Source organism: Stegodyphus dumicola, chromosome 5 (assembly GCF_044657685.1).
Source record: "Stegodyphus dumicola isolate Sdum_Otavi_A_Nest chromosome 5, ASM4465768v1".
NCBI classification, from domain to species: Eukaryota; Metazoa; Arthropoda; class Arachnida; order Araneae; family Eresidae; genus Stegodyphus; species Stegodyphus dumicola.
Genome location: NC_140772.1, coordinates 64,947,856 through 64,975,597, shown reverse-complemented (window position 1 = coordinate 64,975,597; position 27,742 = coordinate 64,947,856). Strand labels below are relative to the sequence as shown.

General features: G+C 32.9%; 1 protein-coding gene across 1 annotated transcript in view; it reads right to left on the bottom strand.

Annotated features, from left to right (window-relative positions):
- The window catches only part of LOC118186995 (atrial natriuretic peptide receptor 1-like), a 1,070,353-nt gene that overhangs the window by 368,212 nt on the left and 674,399 nt on the right, over window positions 1-27,742 (bottom strand). The window contains exons 8-9 of the mRNA XM_085816725.1: window positions 25,518-25,647; window positions 17,506-17,580 (exon numbers count right to left, since the gene is read on the bottom strand). Coding sequence (XP_085672851.1) covers window positions 17,506-17,580; window positions 25,518-25,647 — 205 coding nt within the window. The remainder of the gene's footprint in view (window positions 1-17,505; window positions 17,581-25,517; window positions 25,648-27,742) is intronic.

Here is a 27,742-nt window from a genome sequence, read left to right as displayed (position 1 = left end):
CGATTATAGCAGCCGTAATGTATTTGTCGGAAGCGCCTCTGCCATCGAATCACATCTATGCGGACACAATTTCAAATTTAACTGCAGTAGCAGGGACTGCTTTACGCAGCCCATTAGTGAATAATATTAGATATCTCCTGCTACAAGTATTCCATTCAGACAATAGGCTCCATCTGTACTGGATTCCCCGCACATGTTGGCACATATGACAATGAAATGAATATTGCCAAAGAAGTGACCTGCTCTACCACACTCCCAGAATTACCGGCTCTCAAACCGGTCTCTATTCTCAAGCAACAAACAATGTCTCAACTTATGACTAAATGGCAAGACGAGTGGAATAGAAACACCACAGGACGGAGAGTATATACGTACACCCTCAGGGTCTCCCTGGACAGACATATTCCGCCTTACTATACCACTCACTTTTTGACAGGCCACGGCCCCTTTCCCTCTTATCTCTACCGCTTTAAGATTAGAGATTGTGCATGTGTGAATGTGGCGAAGAAGGCAGCCCGGACCACTTTGCATTTAACTGCAATTTACTTAATAATCAGAGACTCAGGCAGCCAAGAGATAATAAGTCCATGTGGTACAAGAGCCTCTAGTATAATAAATATGCAACTACCCGGCTCAAACGCATTATTGACTGGTGTGCTGATAAATACACTTAACGCAGGCAAGCAATTTTAGCAGAATCAGTTGAATAAGGGAGTACTGTAAATGAATATGAGGGATAGCCCATTTATAATTGTACGAAGATAGAAAATTAGAATGCTCCATGTCTATGGCAGTACATTTGTATTGTGCTCTAGTACAATACATTGTATAATGTATTTGCAACTGAACATGCCTTGTAATATATCAGTCATTGTAGTATATATTGGTAATTATATTTTGGAAATTACACATTAGTATTGGCATTTGTAAGGGTCTTTTAACATTTTAGCAAATTGTATTCGTAATAATTTAGTAGTTTTTTGCATTAGTCCGAGGTTGCGTTATAAGGTACAATAACTGTTTATGTAGCAAATAGTTTATCCAACAGATGGCAGTGCCTGCGAAGCTCCTTTGGTAATTGTCAATGCGCATGCGCTACCTGAGTGTAGAAGAAAGTACATCATAAGAGAACGAGTTTTCGTTAAGCATGTTGATGTATGCTTTTGCTGTGTAAATAAAAGTATATTTTTGTAGCACGGATGTTCTTTACTCTCTAATGCGGAGCACTAGGTTAGTGTGCGAATCTCAACTGATTCAAAATCCATTTTCAAAACGTGGATCACCACAATAAAAAGCGGCGTCCATCTGACAGGACGCGTTAGTTTGGTAAAAGACATTTTTGACGGTTTAACAGCAGAAAGGGAAGCCTTGAAAGTAAGAAGAATACCACTGTGTGTAGCCTTCACAGAAACATATACCTAATAGCTTACGTGAAAATTTGAATGAGTCATAATTGAACAGTGAAGCTCTGTTATCGTCCCTGGAAATTCTGGGAGATAAAGGAATTCGACTACAAGAGTTGAATGAAGAATTATTGGATCTCCTTTCGAAATCGAAAGATTCGCAAGAAGAATATACTAAAGAATTTGGGTCATATGAGACTTACAAGGAGAAATTAATAGCAGCCAGGATGAGGTGAAGCAAGTCACTGTGAAAATGGAGAAAAATTTGCTGACTCACGCATCTGTAAACGAAACCAGAACTATTTATTCAAGAGCAACGGCAACGAATTTGAAGCTTCCGAAAATAAATTTGATTTAATTTACAGGTGATCCACAATAATGTATGAATTTCTGGAACACTTTTAGTAAGATACACGAAGATCCAGTTCTGCATGATCATTTGAAATTCGTATACCTGAACCAGGCTACTACTGCCAAATCGAAAGCACGAGAAATAGAGCACAGCTTCCCGACAGCCAAAGAAAATTATCCGAAAGTCATTGAACATTTAAAGAACCGTTTTGGACGTGAAGATATTCTTATACAAGTCTATGTTCGCGATTTTTTGAATCTTGTGTTGATAAATAATAGTGCAACCAAAAAAGATTTTACGCTATCATCGTTGTACGACCGTTTGGAAACAAAACTGCATGCTGTGGAATCTCTCGGTGTGACTGAAGATAAATACGCTAGTGTTAGTTTCCCATGCTAGTTGAATCTTGCCTGCATCCCCGACATCTTACGCGTGTGGGAGAGGGAACGGGAGAGCTCGTCTCAACAAGGTAAGAGCGATCTTAAATCTATTCTTCTGTTTTTGAAAATTGAAGTGATATCTGAAGAGAGAATTAAATTAGCACGTTTTTCTTTTGATAAAAGTAGAAAATTATAAATTTCTTTTGATAAAGTTGCATTAATGATGAGTCTAATATTCCTACTTGTAATGATTTGTATACAGGAGATACATTTAAAGAAAATGCTCCTATTAAGAAAGTTGAGGAATCTTGTTTATTTTGTATTAAACCACATTTAACAGAAAAATGTTTTAAATCTAGTACGCTTACATTATCAGGATAAAAAAGATTTAATACTTAAGAAGGGTGCATGCTCATTATGTTTTGACGTTTCTGGTAGCTGTATGTCCAAGGTTAAGAGTTTAATCTTCTAGAAAAGGCATTTGGCAGTAATGTGTCAACATTTCCTTCTCAATTGAAAGAAACTAAACAAATAGAGCTCATACATGCGAAAAATGAGGTCAATGTTTTGGATAGCAGATTCGCGAGCTCCAATGTGTTATTACAAACATTAATCGTAAGGGTGAAAAATGGCACCAGGGAAAGGATAGTGAGAGGGATTATCGACATGGGTTGTGCGAGGAGTTATTTAACGAAAGATGTTATAGACTCCTTGAAATGTAACAGTGTTGGTGAAGTGAAATTAGTTCATAAATTATTCGGAGGTGTAGAAACAAAAGTAAAATTGCATTCTAAACATACAGTCCATTTGAGTAGCTTTGATAATAAATATGTATGTAGTGTGCATTGCTTTAGTGAATCTGTTATTTGTTCTGATGTGAAGAAAATACCTAAAGTTTCTTGGTTGAAAGAACTTCGTAAATTAAATATTCAGGTGTCAGACATACAGGAAAACGAAAGTGATATGAAATTGTTGATAGGTTCTGATATTGCTGGAAAGTTATTCAACGGAAATATTAAATGTTTACGAAGTGGTCCGGTCGAGATGGAAACACGCTTGGGATGGGTTTTAATGGGTAACATTTCAGCGAAGGAATCTTCGGCTATAAATGGTTCTCTTGTATGTGTTTCTTTATTGCTAAATGAAAGATAAGCAGAAACTTGTGGAAGTTAAACGTTATTGGTATAAGTGACCCAGTTGAGTCTAAAAAGAAAGCTGAAATTCATAAGAAGACCATGCAGTATTTTGAAGAAAATTTGAATTTGGATCATAATAGGAGAAAAACTGCATTACCTTAGGTATTGGACACCTCTCGATGGTCTAGTAATAAAGAGTTAGCAAAAAAACACCTGACTAATACGCGAAGGAAATTATTAGATTCGAACCAAATTAAAGTTTATCAGGAAGTATTTGATACTTGGTTGAAGGACAGAATGATTAAAAACGTAACAGAAGGTGAAGCAGGTAGAGATCACTATTTATCTCACAGGCCTGTTTTTAAAGAATCTAGCGAAACTACGCGAGTAAGGCCGGTTTTTGATGCTTCTGCGCACGCCAAAGGAGAACTTTCCTTAAATGACTGCCTTGAGAAAGGTCCCAACCTAATAGAAATAATCCTAAAATAGTTGAATCGTTTTCGGAAATATCCTATTGCAGTAATTTCAGACGCTGAGAAAGCCTTCTTGCAGATTGGTATAAGAGAGATATATAGAAATTGTTTATGTTTCTTGTGGAAAGGTGCAGAAGGAGAGAATATGAACATTTATAGACATTGTTGTGTGGTATTTGGCCTTAACTGTAGTCCGTTCTTGTTAGCCGCTACGTTAAGCTATTGTTTAGATCGTGTCCCAGATCAGTTTGCAGCTACAGCTAATATTTTGAAGGAATCCTTCTATGTTGATAATTGCTGACTAGTTTTAAGAAGGTTGAAGAATTGAATAGATTTGTACTAGAATCGAAAGTGTTATTGTCACTGGCAAAGTTTAATCTTAAGGATGGAAGTCGAATTGTGAAACCGAAATAATTTCCAACTCTTAATTAGATACATCCGTTTGCGTTTTAGGGTTAAACTGGGATTTGAAGGATGATACTCTTTCCTGTAAAATTGAGTTACTAAGGAAAGAGGAGATTATCGCGAGTAAACGAACACTCCTTTCTTGAGCACATAAGCTCTTTGACCCAGTAGACTTCATTTCTCCCGTTACACTGTTCCCAAAGTGATATTGCAAGAGTGCTGGAAATTAAGATTAAATTGGGATAAAAAATTGCCTGAACATTTAGAAAAGAAGTCAATGAAATGGGTAAAAGAACTGGAACTGCTGTCTGATGTCAAAATTCCTACATGGCTTAATATTGACAAATCGGTTAACGGAGATGTGAGTCTTCATATTTTCAGCGATGCCAACAAGCATGCCTATGCTACCTGTATTTTCTTAACAGTGAAGACTGAAAATAATTTTTATCTAAGTTTTGTGCAAGCACACACTAGAGTTGCGCCTTTAAAGAATACATCCATCCCTCGATTGGAATTATTATCCTGCTTAATCGGAGCAAGCTTGGGACGTGTGATCTTTTCAGATTTGAACATGTCAAATTTAAGAACATTCTTCTGGACTGAACAACTGCTTTGTGCTTTATCCAGCGAGACGTACGATGGGGAACGTTCGTTTGGAATCCGGTCCAAGAAATCAGAACACTTTCAAAAATAGAAGATTGGCATCATAGGCTGCCAATCTTCTATTTTTGAAATATAAATTCGGAGATGAATGCAGCCGATCTCCTTTCTAGAGGCTGTTCAGTTAAACAGTTTTTGCTATTGAAATAGTGGGAGAGCCCATCATGGCTATTAGAATCAGAATCGTCATGGTCAAAAAGCACCGATTTGCCGGACGAAGACGTCATAAATTCAGAAAGGCGTAGATCAGTATTGACAACTCTTAATAAAGATTCTAAACCTGACAATTAGTATTATAGGTAATTTTCATCTATAAAGAAAATTGTACGCATGTTAGTTTGGATTCTTAGGTTTTACTTTAAATTTTTAAATTACGAAGATTTACAAACGAAACCGCCCAAATTTTGTCAGTTTCGGAAATTGAAAGAGCTGAGATAGCTCTTATGTTATTGATTCAAAGAAAACCATTTAAGGGTGTGAACGATGATAACATTAAAGAACTCAGACCTATAGTTGATCGTGATGGCTTGATTAGAGTTAAAACCAACATTTCTTATCGCGACGATACTGATGATTTTAAGTTTCCCGTCATCTTGCGATCTGATCATGCAGCAGTAAAATTACTGATAGTGAATGCACATAATGAGCTGCTGCATGCTAGTACTTCTATGGCGATGTCTCATTTGCGAGAAACGTATTGGATCCTCAGGGATCGTAAGACAGTACGAAACTGCATTAGAAAATGTGTGAAATGTCAAAGATTTAAGTCCAAAAGTTGTGACGTAACTCCAGGAATTTTTCCGAAACATAAAGTATGTGATGCAAATATTTTTGCGATCGTGCGTGTCGATCTGGCAGGACCCCCTCCACTTTAAAGATGGTCGAAAATCTTATATTGTTCTTTACGCATGTGCGGTCTATAGGGTCATTCATCTGTAGTCGGTAACATCCTTGACATCTGAGGCTTTTTTCCAGTCATTGAGACGTTTCATTTCTCGTCGCGGAAGACCATCTACAGTATACTCAGACAATGTCAGTAATTTTAAAGGAGTGTAGAGCCTTCTACATACACTTGATTGGAAGAGTCTGTGTTCAAAGGCCGCTGAGCAAAGAATTCAGTAGAAATTTATTCCTCCTTCCGCACCCTAGTGGGGCGGTTGGTGGGAACTTTAGTTCAAATGGTGAAACAGATTCTGAGAAAAGTTCTAGGTCGTGCTACCCTGGGTTACGAGGAATTGCTTACCGTACTGTGTGACTGTGAGAGAGTAATCAATACTAGGCCACTTACCTACGTTTCGGAAGACATTAAAGATTCATCCCCATTAACTTCAGAGATGTTTCTGCGGGAGATTTCCAGATCAGGAGTACCTGATATCGATATATTGGATAAGGAAAAACTGAATAACGACTTAAGTATGTACGAAAGGTGAGAGAACAACTCAGAGCAAGATTCCTTGTGGAATATCTAGGACAATTGCGTTAACAAGCCATTAAAAACTCTACAGTTATACCTCTGCAGGTGGGTGAAATTATTCTACTGGAAGGCAGCAACAAAAAACGTGCATATTGAAACATAGCGCGTGTGGTAAAGATGATGCCTGGTCGTGATGGACAAATAAGACTTGATCTTATAAAACAGAGACTTGAGTTTCTAAGACCAGTACAAAAACTGTACAGACTTGAGCTGGATAATCCAGTTCAAAAGGATATGACTGAAAATATTCCTATGACTATCAGCAGTGGTAGAACTGTGAAACCAGTGATACGTCTGTGGAATGTTTTGTATTTGTTTGAATACTTTGTAATAATTTGATTTGTCTTGTATTTTTCTAGGTTTAGTATTTTCTGTGAACATATCTAGAAAATTATGAAATGCTGCATCTCCAGGTAATTTGTATTTCAATTTAATTACAACATCTTGGAATACATAATTTTACAGTTCAATATTGTAATCTCAAGCATTCGTTTGAAAATATTATATACTCTACTATTGTGCATATATTATATTTAGCAGATGTGTGAATATACCTACCAGTAAATTCAAGTGGGAGGAATATGTAGCAAATAATTTATCCAACATATGGCAGTGCCTGCTAAGCTTCTTTCGTAATTGTCAAGTGTAGAAGAAAGTATGTTATAAGAGAACGAGTTTTCGTTAAGCACGTTGTTGCACGCTTTTGCTGTGTAAAAAAAGTATATTTTTATAGCACAAATGTTCTTTACTCTCTAATGCGAAGCACTAGGTTAGTGCACGAATCTCAACTGATTGAAAATCCATTTTCAAAACGTGGATCACCACAATTTAAACCTTAACAACTGTATGACTGTATAAGGCACTGGATTTGTTATAATTGTATAAAGTACTGGACTTGTTATAATTGTATAATGTACTGAATTTTGTAAGATGAATATGTATTTGTGTTTCAGTTTCTGCCAAACAAAATAAAAAGTGGTAACTGAACAAAATATTAGTATGTAATCGGGATAGTATCTATTTAAGTTATATGCTGATGAGTAAATGTGCATAGTAATCATATATTGTAATAGCGATTATAATATGTAGTAGATATCGTAAGATGCAATTATCTAGTAATGTATGGATATTTAATCAATAAGCGGATAATAAACATCATAACTGTATTTGTTAATTAATGCACTTTTGTTATTTATCCGTAAAAGTTGTAATATACTTGCAATTGTATTAAGTATTGGTAACTAAGTAATGTACTTATATAATATATTTGTATAATGTACTTTATATAATGTACTTGCAAGGTTTTTTTTATTATATGCAATAATATTATAAAGCACAGGAGGTTCGACAAAGTACTATATACTGTAAAGTAAATTTGCATGTGTGTAATGTATCAGTATTTGAAACAAGTTTTAGTATTTACCTAGGAATGTAAAAGTACTCGTAATGGATCTGTATCGTAAGTTTCACATCTGGTATCTATTTCATAGAGTAATTTACAGTAAATATCTTAGCCCTCGAGCACTTACTTTATTTTTTGATTAATTAAAGGTACACTATCTTGTGCTACGCGTCCTGGGGACGGAAAACTTGTAAACAGGTGGCAAGTCAGGAGATCAATGTTAATGAAGTAATCCAAAATTCGTAATCAAAATGACGACTTAAGATTTTATGCAATAAATTTGCAGTCGTAGATTTTTGAGTAGGTGCGGCATATCTTACTAACATTAAGCTAGTTACTTGAGCATTCGTTGCTGACTGAGGAAAAGACGGAGAGTACATCAGGAGAGTATGGTATAGTGTACATCATAAGAACAGGAGAGTATAGTAGGAGAGTATGGTATAGAGTAGATCATAAAAGTCACATGACAAAAAGTCAATTTCTATTTGGTCCATGCTTTACTGAGGGCGGTCTTAACGTTGAGACGCAAAAAGGAATTATTTCTTGTATTATTGTAAGTTCTAACTTTAATTTACTAACTAAACACTTTCTTTGGACTTTTAAATAATCTATATTTTAAGATTTGTAGTATCTGAGCTAAAACGCATTTTTTCTATTTTCCAGGAGCAGCACACTTGAGGTCACATTGTAAGGATCTTAAGTTTTACTAACGTTTAGTTTTATGTTAAATCTTTACTATCACTTCTTATTTTCTACTTCCGGCCAGAATTAAAAGCGTTAACTTATTTATGCAAAATTTGTCTGGCGAACGCCAAGTACTTAAGTTGTGGCTTTTTGCCAAGCGAGAGAGAGGAAGGAGTCGAAGGAAGCCGCTTGCCTTAGAAGTTTTACTCGGTTGCTGTTTGCCTTCCAGGCCAGAAGTTTAATCCTCGTGATAATTTTAAACGTATTGTAGTGTTAACAGTTCTCTGTACTACATACGGCTTCCTGTTAATATCCGGCCAATCTTCCACGTTTATTATTCCAAAGTTAAGTTAGAGTTTAGTTAAATATTTTTATATTCTGACGTTCAGACCACAAGTAGTTGGTCTCTGTATTCCGAAGTACGGAAATTATTGTAAAGAGTGAAAAATAAAGGGTTTTGTATACCCTTCCTGTGTATCTTGTCTACTTCCCACAGTTATCGAACATAGCTTTAGTAAGCTCCCTGTTCCGAGTCAGGTCTGTGCATGTTCCCAAAGAAAGTAAGACGGAACATTGAACCTGATAACATGTCCTTTGGGAATTAATGGGAATTTAATTCAAATTTTTCGGGTCGGTAATTCACAGCAAGCATGGTAAGTTCCACGTTCCGTAAGTATTTACAATTTTATAAGTACAAAGTTCATCGGCTTTGCCAAAAAATCAATGCCTGTTGTAGTTACACTAAAATGCAATTTCACATTAACACTAACGTGGCTATCTACAGGTACATAAACAATGCACAGTTCATCGGCTTTGTCAAGATGATTTCTAAATCACAAAGTCGGTAAAACAAGACTTAGACTCTATAATTGACCGAACAATTGCGAAGAGCAACGTTTGCCGGTTCCAGAATTAAAGAACAAGGGCACATAACATAACGAAATCCGGACGTGAAAAAAAATCTCAGAAGAGAAACAGAGAAAATGCATAAAACAATGTACTTGTACTTGGCTGTATAATGCATTTCTATGTAAAAATAGTGGTGAAGAAAAAGACTGATAATACATTGTATTTGTACATGCTGTATAATGCATTTTGTAATAATATGGTATAAGTTATTGATCTATCAAGTACTGGGAAATGTATAGTATTTAGGTATAAAGTACAGGTATTGGAATCATACATTGGTTTCATAAGATGCAATCATTTTTGTATAATGTTTTAAACATGCAGTTATGCTTTAGTATATAGTCAAGAAAGTATTAGCATTTATTCAAGAATTTACTATGTAGTTGTAGTATGTAATTGCATCACATTTTTGGATTTATATTTCATATTTGTGCTATGTATTGATAAGTATGCATGTATTATGCACGACGGGTAAAAGCTTCGGCTTCCTAAAAAAACAGTACAATTAATATCTTCATGGACCTTAAACTGGTGAGTTGGTAACCAATTCTGTATGGAATATGTAATACTATGGGATGGAAGCCCACTCAGCGGATATCAGGATTTCAGGTAGTTAGAACCACTTATTTTCAGTGACTGTTACTTTCGATTTGTTAATTTTAATGTCAACCGACAGATTGCGCCAATGAAGGTAGATATTATCTGCTACTCTGATAGTGTTGAGACCAGGTATGATGAATTTTCGGGTCGTGATGTGATTAAAACCATCAAAGCGCCCTACCGACAAAACAACCGAGAGAGTCATTACTTTGCGGTGGAAAATCATTTCGCCTCATTATGACCGGGTGCTTTCCGCCATATTATGTTACTGAGTACCAAATAATAATCACACTAATTCATAGCATATTAACAATATCTTTGCATACAGTGTGTGTGGAACTCGAGTTAGTGCACGATTTCTGCAACACAATAAATATAAAATTATTTAACTATAATTTATTCCAAGAATATGAGTAACCCTCACAGCATGCAAATAAAATATTTAAAAAACAACGCAAGTCAAGTTCCAGGAAAAGAGAGGTAGTAAAATGCAATTTCATATTTTTGCCCAAAAATTGTCATTGTAAATTAGGAATACTATCATCAAAATAACCGTACTCTACTGCTTAAAGCTTTCGGTTCAGCGAGTATCAAACTCATGAATCATAGATTCACAGCAATCCCGTTTTTGATTTATTGAATACCACCTTTAATTCTCAATTTTATGGAGTATAACTGCCTTTATATTACCTTTAACCACTTTGAAAACGAGCTTCATCAAGAAACGAATTACAAACTTGTGATCAATTTAATCCTTGTGATAATTTCAGATTCCCCAAATAGCACGTTAGTTCTAGCCTTCTAGGTTGATTGAAAAGTTTCAAGATACCACTGTAGCCTTATTAGAACCTTGCAAATTGTAAGCAAAGGATTTCTGTTTAATGGGCTGTTTGTTACTGTTGCATTTTGTTGCGTATTTAAAAACGTGTGTTAAGGAATACCTTACATAGGGAGAGATATCAACAAAATCACAAATCCCTGTGTTTTCACAAAAACTCTTCTTTGGTACGTCCTCAATGGCTCTAAAGTCTCTGGCCTAATCAAGTAGTTCTGAAATACTTTAAGTCTTTGCCGATCTTACCTTCATGTGACTGCAATGATTGACAGTTCTTAAACAACAGCTAAGTTATGCAAAGTACCTTTCCCAACTACCATGCAATTGCAGAATAGTAAAACTGTAAAAGTAAATAAGCGTAAATATAAAAGAAAGACCTTTTACTGTAAAAGGCCAGTGATACGGATTTTTTATTCTTTCCAAATTTGAAGCATCGAAATTTGAGGGAACGATGATTTTGCAATTTTCTGAAGATAATGCTGTAATGCTTCATCCTTTTACGGCAAATCTTCACTGAAGAAAGTTTGTAACTGATCATTTGAATAATTATTATCGTGCACGAGAAGTTGAGGGCTTGAGATAGGGAAAATGTCATTCAGATTGCTACAGCAACAGGCGTGTTGAAAACTTGTATTATTTCACAATTATAAAAAGCGCTGTGAAAAGCGCAACTGTGATCTAACATAATATGAATGCTAGCTATCACTCTCTATTTAAACTCACCAATATGCTAAACACGCCGATAATTATCTATGACGCCGGTAAGGTCTATGAAGCTGTAAATCATAGCTATTGTACTTACAGAAAAAACATTAAATAAAATTTCAAACAATCAACTCCAGCTGATAAGCCTATTTTCTAAAGTAATTGATCAATTTTAGAAAAATAAAACAAAGCAAGAATTTCTGATTAAGATCAAATAATTTTAAAATCTAATAATAACGCATTGTTTGTGTCAGTTAACAGTAATGTTATAGTTACGTTATATATTTCACATGTAAGCGTTCAAACAAATGAACTTCAAAAATTACTAACTCGAGGTACGACAGGTCTAGTTATTTTGTTAGTAAGAAGAAATACATTCCACACTTTCTAAGGTAAGCACCTAGAAGATTTTGGCCTTTTGTAAAAGTTATTATATTGAAGAAGAGGATTTTCAGTGATTGCATTGTTGATTTGCATAATTCAAGAGTATTATAGAGAAAAACATACTGAAGCAGAATTGCCATTATGTTCATTTTCGTCATTACAGACTTATAGTATATGTAATTTTGTTTCTGTAAGAGATATATTAGGTTATTGTATTCATTTACTGCATTACTTCAGAATATGTTCAGGCTTTTATTTCCCTACGCTCAGATTTATCAGTTTGGGTTAATTACACCTGAATTTTCATCAAACATTCTTCCACAACATAAAGCAATTTTATTCTTAACTCTACTTTTAGTTTTTGGCATACATATTTATTTATTTCTTCAAACCTAACAATTAATGCTCGACAACAATTTAGTTATCAATTAGCGAATTTTCTTTCGAAGTGTTTACAATTTCGTTTGAGAACTGAAATATTGTTTTATTAGGTCCATATCACACGGCGTTTGTTTCACACGAACAACTGTTTCGGACAATTTTTCTGCCTGGTTTACTATTGAAAGAAAAACGCGCGACTTTTTCCTTCATTTCCAAAAAAAATTGCAGGTTGTTCGTTTTCAACCAATCAGCTATCAGCTTCGAATGCTATCAGCTTGTTTGTAATGGGGAACCAGTTTTCCCTGCGTTAACCCCAAAGCGATCTGTGTTGATTGGCTGTTGTGACAAAGCAGAAAAATTGTTCCAAACAGTTGTTCTTCAGAAACAAACCGACGTGTGATAGCAGCCTTAGAGATGCACAATGCTTACATTTGTTTTAATAATCTTTTTTCTCATTAACTTACGCACCATTGTTAAATACGTTTTAATAGATAACAGTATAAAATGATAATGAATAAAAAATACATATACTCATTTAATCCTTGTCTAAATCTTTTTTATATTCACTATTCGGATATTTATTAGCAATATCCGAATAGTGTTCGCTATTCAAAGACTGAAGCAGATTTGATCAAATCTCTGTCCGAGTATTCTCTATTTATGAATTGCTTCAGCTCTCATCGACAAATGAAATTTGTTGCAATCAGAGCTCATTAAGAATCTTATTAATCAGAAGCATTTGCGAAAGTGAACACTGTTTATTTAGAATTGAGGGACAATTATATTCTTCATTAACGATCATACTAGATTAACGCTGGTGACCAATTTTGGAGTATTAAACAATTATGATGTAGCATCAGCAAATAATTTTGATTTTCAATGTGCCAGTAAGTACGTATATATTGATTTTATTTTTATAAATTTTTATTAGTTTTATGTTTACATATTGGCTGTATTTACAATGCAGTTATAAGGTATTTCTCCCGCCTTCGTTGTGTGGTAGTGTCCATGTTGGGCGCGTATTCCAGAGGTCCATGGTGCGATTACCGGCGAAGGCGTTGCTCACTTTTCATTTTTCCTGCTTCGAAATAACCTAATGTTTCTAGAGTGGCGCCCGAACTAAAAGGATAGTGGATGATGATTCTCCACACCCAGGATTTGGCGATTGCATCCCCTAAAATCCCCAGTCGGCCTTTAAATAGGGGAGTATATTAGGTATTTCTCCCGCCTTCTTAGCATGCCTTCGTATTGTAGTGGTCAGCACGCTCAGCGCGTATTCGAGAGGCCCGTGGTTCGAGTCCCGGCGAAGGCGTTGCTCTTTTTTCATCTCTCATGCTTCAAAAATATCTAATGTCTCTACAGTAGCCCCGAACTAAAAGGTGGTGAATGATGATTCTTCACCACCAGGATTTGGCGATTGGTTCCCCTAAAATTCCACGATCCCTTTAAAAGGAGAAGTATATACGGAATTTATCCCGCCTTCTTGGTGTGCACGCTGGGTGCGTATTCCAGAAGACCGTGGTTCGATTCCCTGCGAAGGCGCTGCTCATTTTTCACGTGTCCTGCTTCCAAAAAATACCTAATGTCTCTACACAGTAATTCTTTTAAATACACTTTCGAGAAAAAAGACTTTTTAAATTACGAACAACCCAGACGATTTATTGCAAATATTTTGCATTCTACATGTACTTATATTTGATAAATTTATTGCGTTCTAAATATATGCAAATTTAACGAAATTACATATAGCTAAACAATGCAAAGTAAAAAAAAAAGAAATTAATGTATGTTTATGTATTTAGTATTTTTGGTTCGAAATTCGTATTTAATTAATTGACTAAGTTACGCTATGGTACAAAATTCATAATTCTACTGTCTGCAAAAAATTTCCAATATCCCCATAAAAATTCTGAAACATGAATACAAAAATGACCTATTGTATTTTTTAGAATTCGAAAAGTAGGAAAAGACGGGAAAAGATATTTTCCCAGCATCTTGAAAGGTGTTTAAAGATAATAAATAGTGGACTTGAAAATCAGAAGACATTCTTATATCAATCATCTTATGCGATTTTTCAAGATCAGTATATTTCCTTAATTGTGAAAGCTGGCTACTTTATATATCAGGGACTCATTGCTTTTCGACAAGGCACATTAGATAGATTAACTTAATCCTACCTTTTTTAAAACTTTGCTCTAGCACGCAATGACCTCGAAATGCCTCGAAAGTTCTTTGCCTCGAAATTCCTGGAAAACCTATAGTACAATTTAACCTCGAAAGTTCTTTGCCACCTTTTTACTACAGTTAGTGACACTTGAATTAAGAATTGGAGTTCCTGAGCATAATGCCCTGTCTCTTAATAACGATAATTAAAGAAAAAATCCATTAGTGATTTTCAGAAGCCTAATCCTTGATCTACTTAGACAGGATAAGCTGTCATCTTATGCAAGACGGTGAGGGCCAAAACATGACTGGCAAAACAAAAAAGAGTTGCAAAATCTTCACTGGTTGAAACTGAAAGAAGAGAATCCTTTTCTCTTAGGAACACATCCAATTGATAGAATAATATCTCACCCATAGAATTTAAAGACTCATTCTCCACTGTTTCGGAACCATGCAAAATTTGAAGGGATAGCGGAAACATTGAGAAAGGACTTGGGTTGAAATAGAGAATATAATTTGACCAAGGCTAAATGTCGTAAAGACAAATTCTTAGTCGACTTATTTGTACATAATAAACATAAAATTATCAAAATAAGAACATGAATAAATGAAAATGTTGCAAATAATGGAATGAATTAAACAGAAAAGACATGTGTGTTTAACTAGTATCGTAACCTTAAAAATTGAATAAATTTGCGACTGCAGTGTGTAGAGTCATTATGTTATATCGATGCAGAACGTGAAAAGTCTGCAAGGCCCTGGCCGGAATTCGAACACCAAACCTATCACATTCGCGATAAGCTTGCTTCCAATTACACCACGAAATACCAACTACGTTCGAAAGCGAAGGAAAAAATTACTTATAAGCGTTATCAAGTATTTTATAGATATTGTAGCGTGCGTACGGGATCGTAATTGATTGAATGCATAAGTCTGGTAAAAAATTAATAAAATGTATTTTTATAGCAAAAAATATAACAAAACGCTGGAATTTTCCTCAGAGATATTCATACAATATCACGCAATATAATCAGTAGCTGTACTTTAAACTACTCAAAACGTTAAAACACAACGTAATGCAAAGTGAAAGCTAATCCAATCTCACTGGGAATTCGAAAAAAAAAAATTACCAACAGCTATTAAACAACAACAACTGAGCTGAGATGTTTCTTTCCGGCTTTTTAAAGCTTTCTATCGGTTGCTAGAGAGTTCTAGTAATTTCCTTTACTTCTCGAGATTTCTGGAAACTAAAGGAGTAGAATTACGGTTATGTAGTCAATGACACTTATTCAATTTAAATATAAATTACGAGATAAACTTTTATTCAAAGTTAAATGTACGTGCTCTTGTATTTTTACTTTTCGAGAGTAGCTTTCCCTTAAAATATGTCTCGTGCGGCATTGCACGAGAAAATAAAATAATTTTAATTATAATTCTACTAAAAATATCTAACTAAATACGAAATTCATAACAATATCATTAAAATATTGAGGACCTTTAAAAATAAATGGGGCATCATCATTTGGTTCTTGGCTGCAAGTTAAATTAGTGAGAATATTTTGCAAAATCCTTGTTTTCGCCATATTTTAGGTTTCGGAGTTATAAGTATCACCGTTTAAAGGGTGGTGGAAGGCTGACAAACTGAGTTGATTTAGGGGTAATGACAAAATTTAATGCCAACGGTATAGTTACGGTCAAGGCTTTAACATTTATTGGTTTTAAAATAGAGTACCTGCGATATAAAATCACGCATTCCTTTAAATATCTCCTGAGCTGGGTTTATCGTAATTTGTTGTGCACTGTTACCCGATACGAAAATTCTCTCATTTAACGCAACGATGTTTACCGCTTCAGGTTACAAGATTTTCAGGAAATATTTCTCGATTTTGACAACAAGTAATAATTTCTTAAATTTTCTGAACTCATGTCGTTTTAAACAATTCATAACTATTATAATTTGGAGATAAGATTAAAAAATCTCATAAACAAACCTGAAGCATACCTGCATTGTAAATGTTAGGAAACCCTTTTAATTCATTTTTACTATTCAAACCTTACTTATTCCAGAAACTGAATTAATTAAAATTCCTCTAATAGAAATTATACTTTTGTATTAAATATTGCTTCCAGATATGTATCTCTAAAAGCATTTGTTTTTTCAGAATCGGATAGAAAGGTATATATGACTAAGATCTTGGGAATAAAATAGATAGGATTTCTAAATGTAAAATATAAGATCTTATATGCTTCATTTATAAAAACATTACAATCAGTAAAAATCCAATACATTAAATACAAACCTTTCGGAATTTGCATATGTAATCGGTAACAGATTTATTTACTTAATTCATTTTTCTGTGTCAATTTACGGATCTTATTTCAAAATATTTAGGCTATAAATGGGATGGAACGTAAGAACAAAAGTTGCTGATTTATAAAATTAATGACTCCATATTGCTTAGAAAAGAGTTTCGTATTAAATTTTAGCTTGATTTATAAAAATAATTATTAGATATATGATCGAGTTTTGAAGGTAAATGTATACAATTTTATCAGGCTTCATCTTTTAAATTTTCATAAAACTTTAAGCAACTAAAATTGTTTCTCTATGTGTATCGTGTATTTATGTGAAATATTATGCAGTATATTAATAGAAAATTAGGACTTCAAAAACATAAATTTTAATCGTAAAATCGTCTCTTTATTTTGGGAAACAAACTTCATAACCGCAAAGACATATCTAGGATGAATATACAAGCAAACAACTTTAGCCACATTTGCTAAATACTCTACTTACTTCATTTCCACTGAATTATTTTATATGCATATAAAATGTAATAAAAAAATTTTTGCATAAGGTAAAAAAAAAAAGATAAATCTAATTTTGCAAGCTAATTAACTGAAACTGACTGCATAGCTAATGATATGAAGAAATTAAACGTTTAGTAATTTAATAATCTGATTCGTCTGCATCATATTATACTATAGTATCATATTGCCATAATTTTCATTCATTATGAATTATAATGAATAAAAATATTACTAATATGATATAATTAAATTTTACCAATCTGATATACAACGTATTCACACATACTGAAATGTAGCGTATTACTAATAACATTTTCATTCATTATTAAGAAATATTTCATGACATACCTTATAAAATCCGGTGTTAGAAAACATTTGTTGATTCATATCACACAGAGGTAAGGTTTCTGCAGACACTGTGCTCTGAAATATAAATTAATAATGCTATAATAACTTAGTGCAAAACTTGTTTTTAAAAAAATAGTAAGCTGCAATTATTGCCCGATAAACAACATGGAAAAAAGTAACTTATTTCTGATGTAAACAGCTATAAATTTTAAAGAAAGAAATGAAAACTAAACACTAAAAGCTTTTAGATTTTATATTACAACCAAAGGGATGTTTTTTAACGTTTTGTGTGTTACCTTTAATTATTAAATACCATGTTCTTTGCACTTAAACAACATAAATTTCAATTCAATAGCAATGTCACAAAATATTTAAAAACAGCATATCTAGTATTTCCCATAGACATTCTTGCTCGTTGGAGATAAAAAATGTAATTTTCCGTACTGTATTGCCATTTCTAGCATTGAAATCATTAAGTTTGTTAATACAAAATTCATTAAAGTTTTACAAAATACGATGTATATAATAAAACAAATTTGAAATTCGAAATTCGAGCGTCTACGTCCATCTATGTCCCCACGTTCGGGTGGAGGATTACGTTAATGAAAATTTAATGGCACAGTCCATAGGAACCATCCTTTCTTTCACGATGCAATAAACATACATACATTCATGCTGATTATTCGTTATTTAATTTATTTAAGCATAATAGAGGGCGATAACACATGGTAGCAACAATTTTAAGAGTCATACGCCGTTTATAGTTAACCCACGCACAATGCCGTTTCGAGACTAATAGCCCTTCTGGACTAATGCCCCTTTGAGCTAACAAGAATTTTTAAATAGTTTTGATCACTCCAGAATTTTAATTGTATGGAGGTGACGTAATGGAGGTGAGTGCTTTCATTTGTTATTAACGTAGCTACAGAAGAAATAATTTACAGAATAAGAAGTATGACTGCATTACATCTCTTTATGTACCTTTGATTAATAAAGAATTCTGAATTTTTTCAATCTTTCAGAATCTTAAAGTAAATCCTCCGTTCAATTTAACGTAAAATTAGGTTACACGAGGAAAGGTAATTGCAATTAAACCTCCCTAAGATGATCATCCATGATTTCAGCTAATTCTTTTATTCTGTGAAGATGGTTATTTAAGGGAATATAATGATGGGTGTGCAGTTAGGAATGATTAATACCTCGAAGAGGAATTTATTGTTTTTAGTAACAAATTATCTTTCATGGCGATATGCTAAAGTGCTGCTATTTGAGAGAGTACTTATTACAAATATCCTCAACATGTAATGAAATGTTACGACGGTCATCCACACAGAGCTCAGCCAGAAAGTGAAGATATTAGCTGAATGGTTTGGATAGCTAGAGTTGCAGACCTAAATTATATACAGCATGTCTGGGACGCTGGGTCCTCAGGACATAGGAGTTGAAAACTGCCTTGCTGTAGAAGTGGAATCGACTGTCACAAGTGGCTCCTGTTCATTATGCCGTCACTCTGCGTGACCTATATGACTGTGAGAAGGAGCAATACCCCATATTAGACTCGTTTCCCGTTCGATATCACAACGTGGATTTGGGACATATCTGCATTATGAGATTTATTGATAATCATTGGTATATAAAATGACTTTTGATAGGTACATCACGTTTTCTGTTAATAATGTATATTCTTAACAAATTTCATTGAAATGTGTCTATTATTTTTCCAGAAAATCATCAAAATGTAAAAATTCTCTTGATTTTGCACACGAGTGTATTAATGGTATAGTACGGCAGAGGTCTTTTTTTACTCAAATACTTCTAAAACTTGGAAGAAGAATGGAAGATATTTTGTATAAAATATTTTGCAATGCTTTAGTATTTTTCGCTTCTGGAAACCTGTAGATGATCAGTCATAAAATAATATCATGGATTTTTTGTAGATTATTCATGTGAAAGAAGCAGGTTAAAGCCGTTATATGACAGTGATAATAAACGATAAGTAAGATTAATTTATATGGAAAATATACCGATTATAGTTAAATTGTCAATTCGAGCAACTGAAATAAAGTAAAGTAGTTTTGAAATCTTTATCACGATGTGAAAATATGTAACGTGCAGACTAAATGTGCATAATTAATTTATGCATAAATTAAATAAAAAGTTATACATTTCTACGTTTTCATATCTTCTTTGAATTTAATGTAATCAAATGGAAAAGAAACATCTAATCTGAAATTTAAATTAGCCGAAAGGGTCAGTTTTAATGTTCAGTAGACTCTGAATGAAACTCCAACGATTTTGAGGGATATCAGACACAGTTTCTTTTCTCCTGAAGTATTCGATGGAGTTTTAATCAAAATCTGAGCCAAATTAACGCTACCTTTCTTCTTGGGACAGGAAAGTTAATTTTAAATTAAAAGTGATTTCAAAACCTAAAAAACCAGGCTTTTATGTGCGGGGAAATTGGGGAAAACAAATATGCTATTGCTGCAGCTTGAACTATGAAAATCCCTATGACTTGCTGGCTATGTTAATCACTTAAACCACAGCAACCTGCTAAGGGGATGATAGTAATTGATTATATCACTTTTTCTCTGTTAGAACTTTTGGCAAGATACATGGGACATCACCCTTTATGTGCTCATCTTTATTAGAATCACGGATCACCAAGTTGGGAATCACGGATCACCTTACAGAATTGCTTACTAACCGATATTTACTCTTACAGAGAAATATATTTGTCAAGGCAAATGAATTTCAAGAAAATTAATGCATACAATCTTTTAAAACCTGCTTTTTCCTAATAAATACAGTAATGGATTGAAATTTACCATTGAAATTCCTGTTCCTATTTGACCTTGGAGACTCTAAAATGCATTTCTTCTGTTAATAACATAACCTTCCAAATTCACAGATAACTTAAAAACCTAAGAGATAAAACATTTTGGGTGCTGATGCCCATTTGGAAATACTGATGCCCACCTCGTCGACATACTGATATTGCTAGGAATGAAAGGGCCGATTTTTTGGAAAAGAATGCCACTAAGAGTTAAATTGACATTTTTGTCAATATCCCAAAATCCTTTTGAAGGTCGTGAATGAAAGTATTTTAGAGTCGTGGAATTATGAATAAAAAAGTTCAAATAAAGGAAGCTTACTAAGAGATTTTTCCCTTACATCGAAATGAAATTGTCATGTCATCATTTTTTACATGTTATAAAATGAACCAACTCCTTACTGACCATAGACATTTTAAAAGTTAACTGAGCAGATTTAAATCGGGTCCAGAGATTTTTTGTGATTGCAGCGTCGGTGGCCGGAAAAATATTAAATATATGCTACTTCTGTGTTCCAAATTTGACAGTGAAAGAAACAGCTTAAAACTAGCAGTTAAAATATTAATATTAGCTTTCTTTCTGATTTTCATCAGTCTATTCTGTGAGAAGTCTATTTCTATCTCTGTGAGAAGTCTATTTCTATTTCTGTGAGAAGTCTATTTCCATTTCTGTGAGAAGTCTATTTCTGTGAGAATTCTATTCTGTGAGAAGTCTATTTCATCAGTCTATTTCTGTGAGCCTTAAGTTATTTTTGAAATTCATTGTAAATTATCATAATCCTTAGAACGTATTTTAATTTTGACCCCTTTTTTATATTGTGTTTCATATTTATTTCTGTAAGACCCACGTGATAATTTGTGGTACACGGAGAACTGTTTGTGTTTTTAATAGAAAGAATTACAGAAATTAAACAGGTTTTGTGTGCTTGTATGCCGCAAATATATAGTAAATACTTTCATAGTAAATGCTGGAGTATCACTACGGTACTTCACTACATGAAACACATCATTTGTGAGATAAAGTTTTTCTAACACATCATATCTCACACTGGCACTGTGAGATAAAGTATCCTTTCAAGTGTCCTAATATGAAGTGCTTAGCATTCCAAATTGCATAAGCATGAATTTCCAACCCTTTTCTACCATCAACCCCTTCTAAAAGAATAGTTTACTTCATCAAACCCATCGCATTTTTCTTTGTAATATATAGCATACAACATAATAATAATACAAATAAACTGAAAACTGAAAGGTAAATTTACATTAAGAATAGGAACAAAAGTTTTGAAAAAAATGGCTCATTAGATTTATGTATTATAATTTTTAGCTCAAAAGGGCTATTAGTCTCGAAAGGCGACTTTGCCTCGTTTCACTTTAATGTGTCGTTTCACTTTTCATTCACGTTTGTTGCCATTCGGACGCATGTAATACGTTTATATTTCAAATTTAATCTTCCCTGAAATTGATAAATAAGTTAAGCTATTTAAATTCAATAGATGCAGTTCTTAAGATTCTCAATTCTTTTAACTTTTGAATCTGATCTAGTTAAATAAAAAGCATTTAATGCATAATATAACTAATTAGAAACATTAAATATTTTTATGCGCAAGATACGTAATGTTCGCACGCCAGTATAAATGTATATTCATTTAGTAGCCAATAAAATATTTCGCTGTTCCATTCGGACCACCTCTATTGAAAATATATGCTAATAAATTATAGTAAATTTTAAAAGAGCTCTTTTGGGCGAACGTTAAAATCTGAAACCTTTCAGACTTTAGTTATTAAATAATATTATTATTTTTAATTTTAGAAATATAAACAAGTTTTCAGATACAAAATTACAGATTTTAAGATCCCAAAAGTTTGATTTTAGATGACTAATACAATGGCTGCGCTTGATTTACTGATGGAAACTTTGTTTAGCATTTAGCATACAATTGTTTAATTTTTAAATCCAACCTATTTCTTCTTTTCCGTAGAAAGCTATTGATTTGACTAATGCATGCTTCCATTAGGTCAGAAGAGGGAAAGTCAATAATGTTGGTTCGGAAACAATTTCTCTTTGAAGATATTTCTCTCGGATGACTTTTAAATTCTAAAACTTAGCTTACATATGTGTTTTGGTCAAGACGTATTTGTACAACAAAGCTTTACATCAATAAACAATTAATTATAAATTTTATTAATATTTGTTTTTGTAATCAATAGAATAATCTGCTGACCAACTGCCCGTACATATTCGGCTTTTGATCCTCAACAGACTCCTTCACCATCACAGACCCCGTTTAAAATTTCCTCGAACCACAGGGTTCAATGCCAACCCTGTGTTGGGAACTCTTGGCTTAAAGCATAAAAAAATATGCTGTTAATTTGGACCACAAAATTTCTAAGGTGATTATTCGCGTGTTAATATTTATGCAGATATGAGAATCTCTGTGACAGGAGTTATAAACAACGCAAATTAAAATAATGAAATTGTCTAAAATCGCGATGTAACATTCTCTTGAACATTCCCAGTCACTTCTTCAAGAAGTCAGTAACTCTAATGCTTAGAATTAAGATGGCCCGTAAATCAAGTCGTCTTTCCGAGATACACAATGCTATTTTTTTCTTTTACATTTATTTATTATTCTCAGAAGAATAATGAAATCCAAGCTCTTTGTAATGTAAGCGGATTAACTGCAGCATAATTTCTGGATATTCGTCTGTTTCGTTCAGATGAAAAGAAAGTCATTCCAAGTTTACATTTAACTCAAGGCAAGATTCAACCTGGGATTGATGATGGTTTTAAAAATTTCTGTGAAATTCTGTTAACTACGGAGTTGGATTTTCTCTTTTTGAAGAAGCAAACATATTTTACGATGTGCGCCAGAAATACGTCAACTCTTTTTTTTTTCTTTGTGTTGTATCTTCTCACTCGTCTAAATAAAAAATTGCTTCTAAGTATTCTTACCTACTTCGTGTCCTTGAGGTTTGTTTATCTTGCTCAGAAACTCAGTTATATGAAGCTAGCTGCTATTTTTAGCAGATTTATTTTTCCTTCTATTAACGAAACCGTTCATTTTATCATTACAAAGAAACATATTCCATTTAAGTAGCCAGAATAATTTTTTTCCCACTTTCCCTTTCTGTAAGTAGTAAAATTTACCGTAGTCTCCATAAGTTCAGCACTGAGGATATCTGGATTTCTTTTATATAAATTTGTTATCCAGTCCTTAAAGATTTTATTTCAAATTTTGATCTCTAAGAAATTAAATTATCCAGTACCAGTGAAGTTTAACAAACACAAATTAGATTAAGAAAACGATAAAATTTCCTATTAAAGAACACTAATATTGCTTCACGGACGAAGAAATCAGCAAATCTTCTGTAGTTTATTACTCTTCTTTAAGAACCTTTAAAATTTCATTCCAGTAAAATTATCCAAAATTTTTCCCATCGGTGAATTAAATTTTCTTTATTATTTCCAATTTAGACCAAAATCTATCAATGACAATTTCTGATCCCAATTCCAATCCAAATTGTTTGTACGTTTTTAAAAGACTTACATCAAATTTTTGAACCCTTTTAGCCCTATTTTTCTCTGCCAGACGTCCCTAAAATTGTTGCATATCTCTTTTTCAGTTTTTATTCATTTCATTTATAACCTTATTTATATGATTTACTTCCACTTTGCAATGCAGAACATTTTTGCTTCTTTAAGAAATATACTACATGTTTTCTTCAAAATGCACAAAGCATTTCCTTAAACCAGTGTTAATCTAAGACGGGATCTTGTCTTAATTGATTATGCAAGGCTTGTTGGCGTCAAATATGCCTGCAAATTTTCCACTTCTTTTTAAAGAAAAGCAGATGCTTGCTCATTAAAATTTCAAAATGGATTAAATTACAGTAGTCTAAAAACTTAGAGATTATAGATATTCAACTAATATTATTTTTCAGAAACCTAAACGTGTAGACTTCACATTATAATCAATGTGATTGCTTTGTTGTTTTCTGAAATGAAAAATGTAATTATCATACCATAAAATCACACTACTTTCCTTATGTTTTCACGATTAGTTTATTATTAAACACATCAACGTTGAATAATTTTCCAAATAGGAATAACTGTAAAATGAAACTCAGTTGACGTTTTAACACAGAAAACATTACTCCCCATTTGTAACAGGTTTAAAAACTTTGTTCTGAGGGGAATCACATTTTAGATATATATTAAGGAAAAATTAAGATTTCACTATCGAGATCAGTAATAAAATAGTAATAATTCAGTAATGAAATTTAATCTTCGAGAAATGAAAGATTTTATTCTCGTCATTTATCAATTTTAATTCAAGTAAATGGATTTAAAGTTTATCATAAAAATAATTTTATTGGAGTCTGTCAAGTTTTAAGCCACAAGACATGCCAAATGCAAAGAAATATATAGATATTTTATGTTTAAAAATCATTTATTTATTGCAGTCTTTAAGAATTACATCTCGCAGTATCGATAAAGTAAATATTTGTACTGCTCACAAAAATATTTGGTGCACAAAATTACAAATTTAGACATACTTGAAATTGCATGTCATTTTAAACCACGTTTAAGTCATTGTGATTTTGTAAAAATTAATATTATGTGAAGCTGACACGGGATTTTTTAAAATAGCAATCTTTATAAATATTTTGTACGCTTCTTATCACAAAAATGCATGTAACTTTACTTATTTTAAAATATTTTTGACAGTCTGACATAAAATTCAACCTAGTTTTTCATTTAAACTTTTCAATGTAAACAGTGTGAAATAACTTTTCCAATAGATAAGGAGATATAAAAGTGTAATAAATGCATTTCATGTTATCTTAAGTTCTGCATATATATCATTCTGTTCTTTTTTTAATCCATCAAGAATTACTTGCTTTTGAGTTTCCTAAGGAAAATATTCCCTTCAGAAATGTCATATTAATAATATCATATTAATTTTAGTATTCAATAATTTAATAACAGACATGACATTAGAAAATATGCCATCAAATTAAGGCTAACAGAAAAACAGTATGAAAAGTGTCTCAAAAATGTTTCAAAAGACATTCAGCGCATATTTGAATGAAGCCATTGAAAGTTTATGATATCAGATTTTTATATGATGTTACAAGACGTGTTTTCTAACAAAATGCAAAGAGATTCACTTACCGCCATGCTGATCCTAGTGAGACTCATTCTAGAACCCGGTCTCCTTTTCTTGGTCATGGTAGACAGTGCAATTTCCTCCCAACGAATTTTCCATGACATGGATGCTAGTTGTGCTTCTAGACGATAGTACCTATAAAAATGATTCATTTCATGTGAATTTTTCAACGTAACCTTTTGCGTCTAATGATTTATTTTCTTGCAAAAAGTGTTCCCATTTCTTTAATATTTAAATGAAGATGTTTTAAGATTTTGTAAATATTTATAGCAAAAAAATTATATATGAGCATTTTAGAAAGAAATAGTTTTTATAAATGCATTTTTAAAATAAATCCCTGTCTTTAAATTATAACAATAGGTTGAGCCTACGTTTTCAGGAATTGAGTTAAAGCATTTTTCACTCAACGTTTTAATTTGCTTGTTCTTTGGCCGATATTAATGCTTTTCACTGGGAGTTTTCTAGTGCATAAAACATCCTCTTTGTAAAAAATTCTTAAAATCTGACATCAATGATGAAAGGTCAAAACTACGGTATATGTAAATTCAGAATGACATAGCGTGCTTAGAGGCATTGTTACGATAAACCAACAGTTTTGATAGATTCAATTCCTAAATTATTTACTGTAAAGGTTTAAATACTTGTTCCTGTTTCCGACTTAAAACGTAAGCACTGTAAAACTGAAAAATATCAAAATGATATTAAAGAGTGTATCAGTGTTTAAAAACATTTAAAAAGAAGAAATACTTAGATGTTTTTATCATTATGTTTATACCTAAATGTTGCTGCTTTGACAGGGAACAAACAGCATGCCGTCAGAAGAATTTAGCAATGGAAGTACATTACATTATTTGAAATAGTTTTAATACTTGTGTTACAAATTTTAATATGAATTTTTGTTGTAGAATAATTTTACATAATTGACTAAAAATTATTTGCTACATGTTCTACAGTTTGGAAGACCAAAATGATGGGCATTATGCCGCATGAACTGGCGACAGCTTTCTTTTTTAGTCCAAAGGGATTTTAATCCCGAAGGACTATTAGTTTCGTTTTGGCATTTTGCGTCGGACTCATAAATGTCGGTTCACTTTTCAAACTGTTGCCACAAAATGTTAGAGTCCTGCATTATATTTGAAGAAATTAAATAATGAAAAATCTGCATAAATGTATGTATATTTCTCGTATTGTGATAAAACAACGGTACATAGAGTCATCGAATTTTGAATAACGTAATCCTCCAACGAATATGAGCATGTGGAAGACCAAATTTGAAATTTGAAATTTGTTTTATGATCGATTTCCTATTTTTTAAAACTTTGACGAATTTTTGATTAACAAACTCAAGGATTTCAAAGCGAGCAATGGCAACGTTGTGCAGAAAAAACATTTTTATCTCCAGCGCGTGAGTCTCTGTATCGGAAATTCTAAAGATATGCTCGTTTTAAAACTATTTTGTAAAAAACGCCCCTTTGGACGTAATTTAAAATCTGAAACATTTCAGATTTTGTTCATTTTTTTTTTTTTTTACTTTGGACAGGATTTCGGGGGAGGGAAGAAGTCTATCGTCGTTTGAGCGGAATGAAAACAATAGTACGCGACAGAAGTATTCAAGCGTATAGAAGAAAAAAATTATACATCCTTGAGGCAGGAATTTTAATTAAAAGCAATTCTTTTTTTTAAATTTTACAAGACCTATTTATGGAGAATGTAAAAAATAATAATGATAGTGTGGTATTATTATCGGGATCCAATCAAGCTAAGTAATTGAAAATTAAATGCTCGAGAGGGCCTTTTATTTCTTAATGCGACAACAAGTATTTTTAGCGATGCATTAAAATTCAAAGAATGCTACATTCATTAGCTTTGAAGATTTAGAAATATTAATTAACAATAATTTTTATAACTGCTAAAACTTGTTAAAGAAACTGGATTAAAATTTCAAAGGAACTTTTTCACACATTATCTTAACCCCTTCGAGCCGGGTAGCGAAACCGCGCGCTTATCGCGGAGGCCGGCAGTGTCTTCCGCGAGCGTCTCTCCACGGCCGGGGGCTTTTTTGCTACTAAGCCTAAATCCATGAAATTCCCGAAGTATCAACGCATTGTTTAATAATGCTCTATAGAGTATTTAAACGGCTTATACTTTATAGATATTTATATATATATATATACTTTAATTACCTTATTTCTTGTTTAAATGCATATTTTACACATTTTATTTTAATTAC